This window comes from Myotis brandtii, unplaced genomic scaffold (assembly GCF_000412655.1).
Source record: "Myotis brandtii unplaced genomic scaffold, ASM41265v1 scaffold7491, whole genome shotgun sequence".
Classification (NCBI taxonomy): domain Eukaryota; kingdom Metazoa; phylum Chordata; class Mammalia; order Chiroptera; family Vespertilionidae; genus Myotis; species Myotis brandtii.
In genome coordinates this window covers 16,062-17,111 of record NW_005370986.1, presented here as the reverse complement: position 1 = coordinate 17,111, position 1,050 = coordinate 16,062, and the positions used below count along the sequence as shown (strand labels likewise).

At 38.3% G+C, this 1,050-nt stretch overlaps 1 protein-coding gene across 1 annotated transcript in view; it reads right to left on the bottom strand.

Moving 5' to 3' along the window:
• Positions 1 to 921: 921 nt before the first annotated feature.
• The window catches only part of LOC102257281 (UDP-glucuronosyltransferase 2B31), a 13,273-nt gene continuing 13,144 nt past the window's right edge, over positions 922 to 1,050 (bottom strand). The window contains exon 3 of the mRNA XM_005882993.2: positions 922 to 1,041. Coding sequence (XP_005883055.1) covers positions 922 to 1,041 — 120 coding nt within the window. The remainder of the gene's footprint in view (positions 1,042 to 1,050) is intronic.

Below are 1,050 nucleotides of genomic sequence, written 5' to 3'. Positions count from 1 at the left end.
TTGCATAGGTGATATGGAGGAAGCTACATTAGTTGGGAAACTAAAAGTTTCCAGAAACTTCAAGTGTATTTTATGTATTACAATAATTCACTACCATAATTTATGGAGAAGGAGGAGCAGCTGAAACTGTCCCAAACTAGGCTTGCTTCTGGTTGACTCTTTTTTATCTCCTCCTCCTCCTCTATCAGAAGTTATTATTCTGATGGGTTGTTTTGGGGCCACATTTTATAAAACACAGGGTCACCTTGAGGGCTGGACCCACCTATACCCTTTCTTTTATGTCTTCCTGCTTCAGAATTTAGCAGGGCCCAGCCCATCAGGGAGGTTCTCTTCACGTTTTACAGGCCATTTTTTCTCTTTCTCTAAATCATTGTTTCTGGCTTAGGTACCTGGATGCAGTTTGGTGAGTCCTAGACATCCTTACTCTGAATATCACCTGGCAACTGAATAGGCCTAATCCAAAATCCAGGAAAAGTAGGAGAGGCCTGGATTACCTGGCAAGTGTAAACTGTATGATGCCTTTCAAATTGTTATCATTCTCTGGTTAATGTTAAAATTTAACTCTATTCAGAGAATATTGGTAGTGTGTTCAGTACTCTAGGAATCCTGTAAGGAAATGAAGCAAATGACAGGATAGGATTTGGTGATATCTGTTCCTGCCCTATAATACTATTATCAAACCAAACTTCACACTGTACTTTTGAAATATACTTCTTTGTGACCAGAATGTTAATGCCAAAGTTATTATCCATCAAAAACACCCTCTATACTATTTTAGCACCTAACATGTGTATTTTCTTTTTCAAATTGGTATCTAAGATCATTGAAGCTATCCTAATAGTTTACGTTTCATGTAGAAATATCTTAACCAGACATTTTACAGAGTTTAACACACTCATTAGTTTTCTGCTCTAAGGTAGTTTATCTAACCTTTTGAGAAACCTGGGCAAGGGCTGATGCAATCACATTGGCTCTTTCTTCTGTCATGATATTGACCATCGACCCCAGGGAAAACACCATGATACCATTTTCTCCAGAGCTCTGGACAAA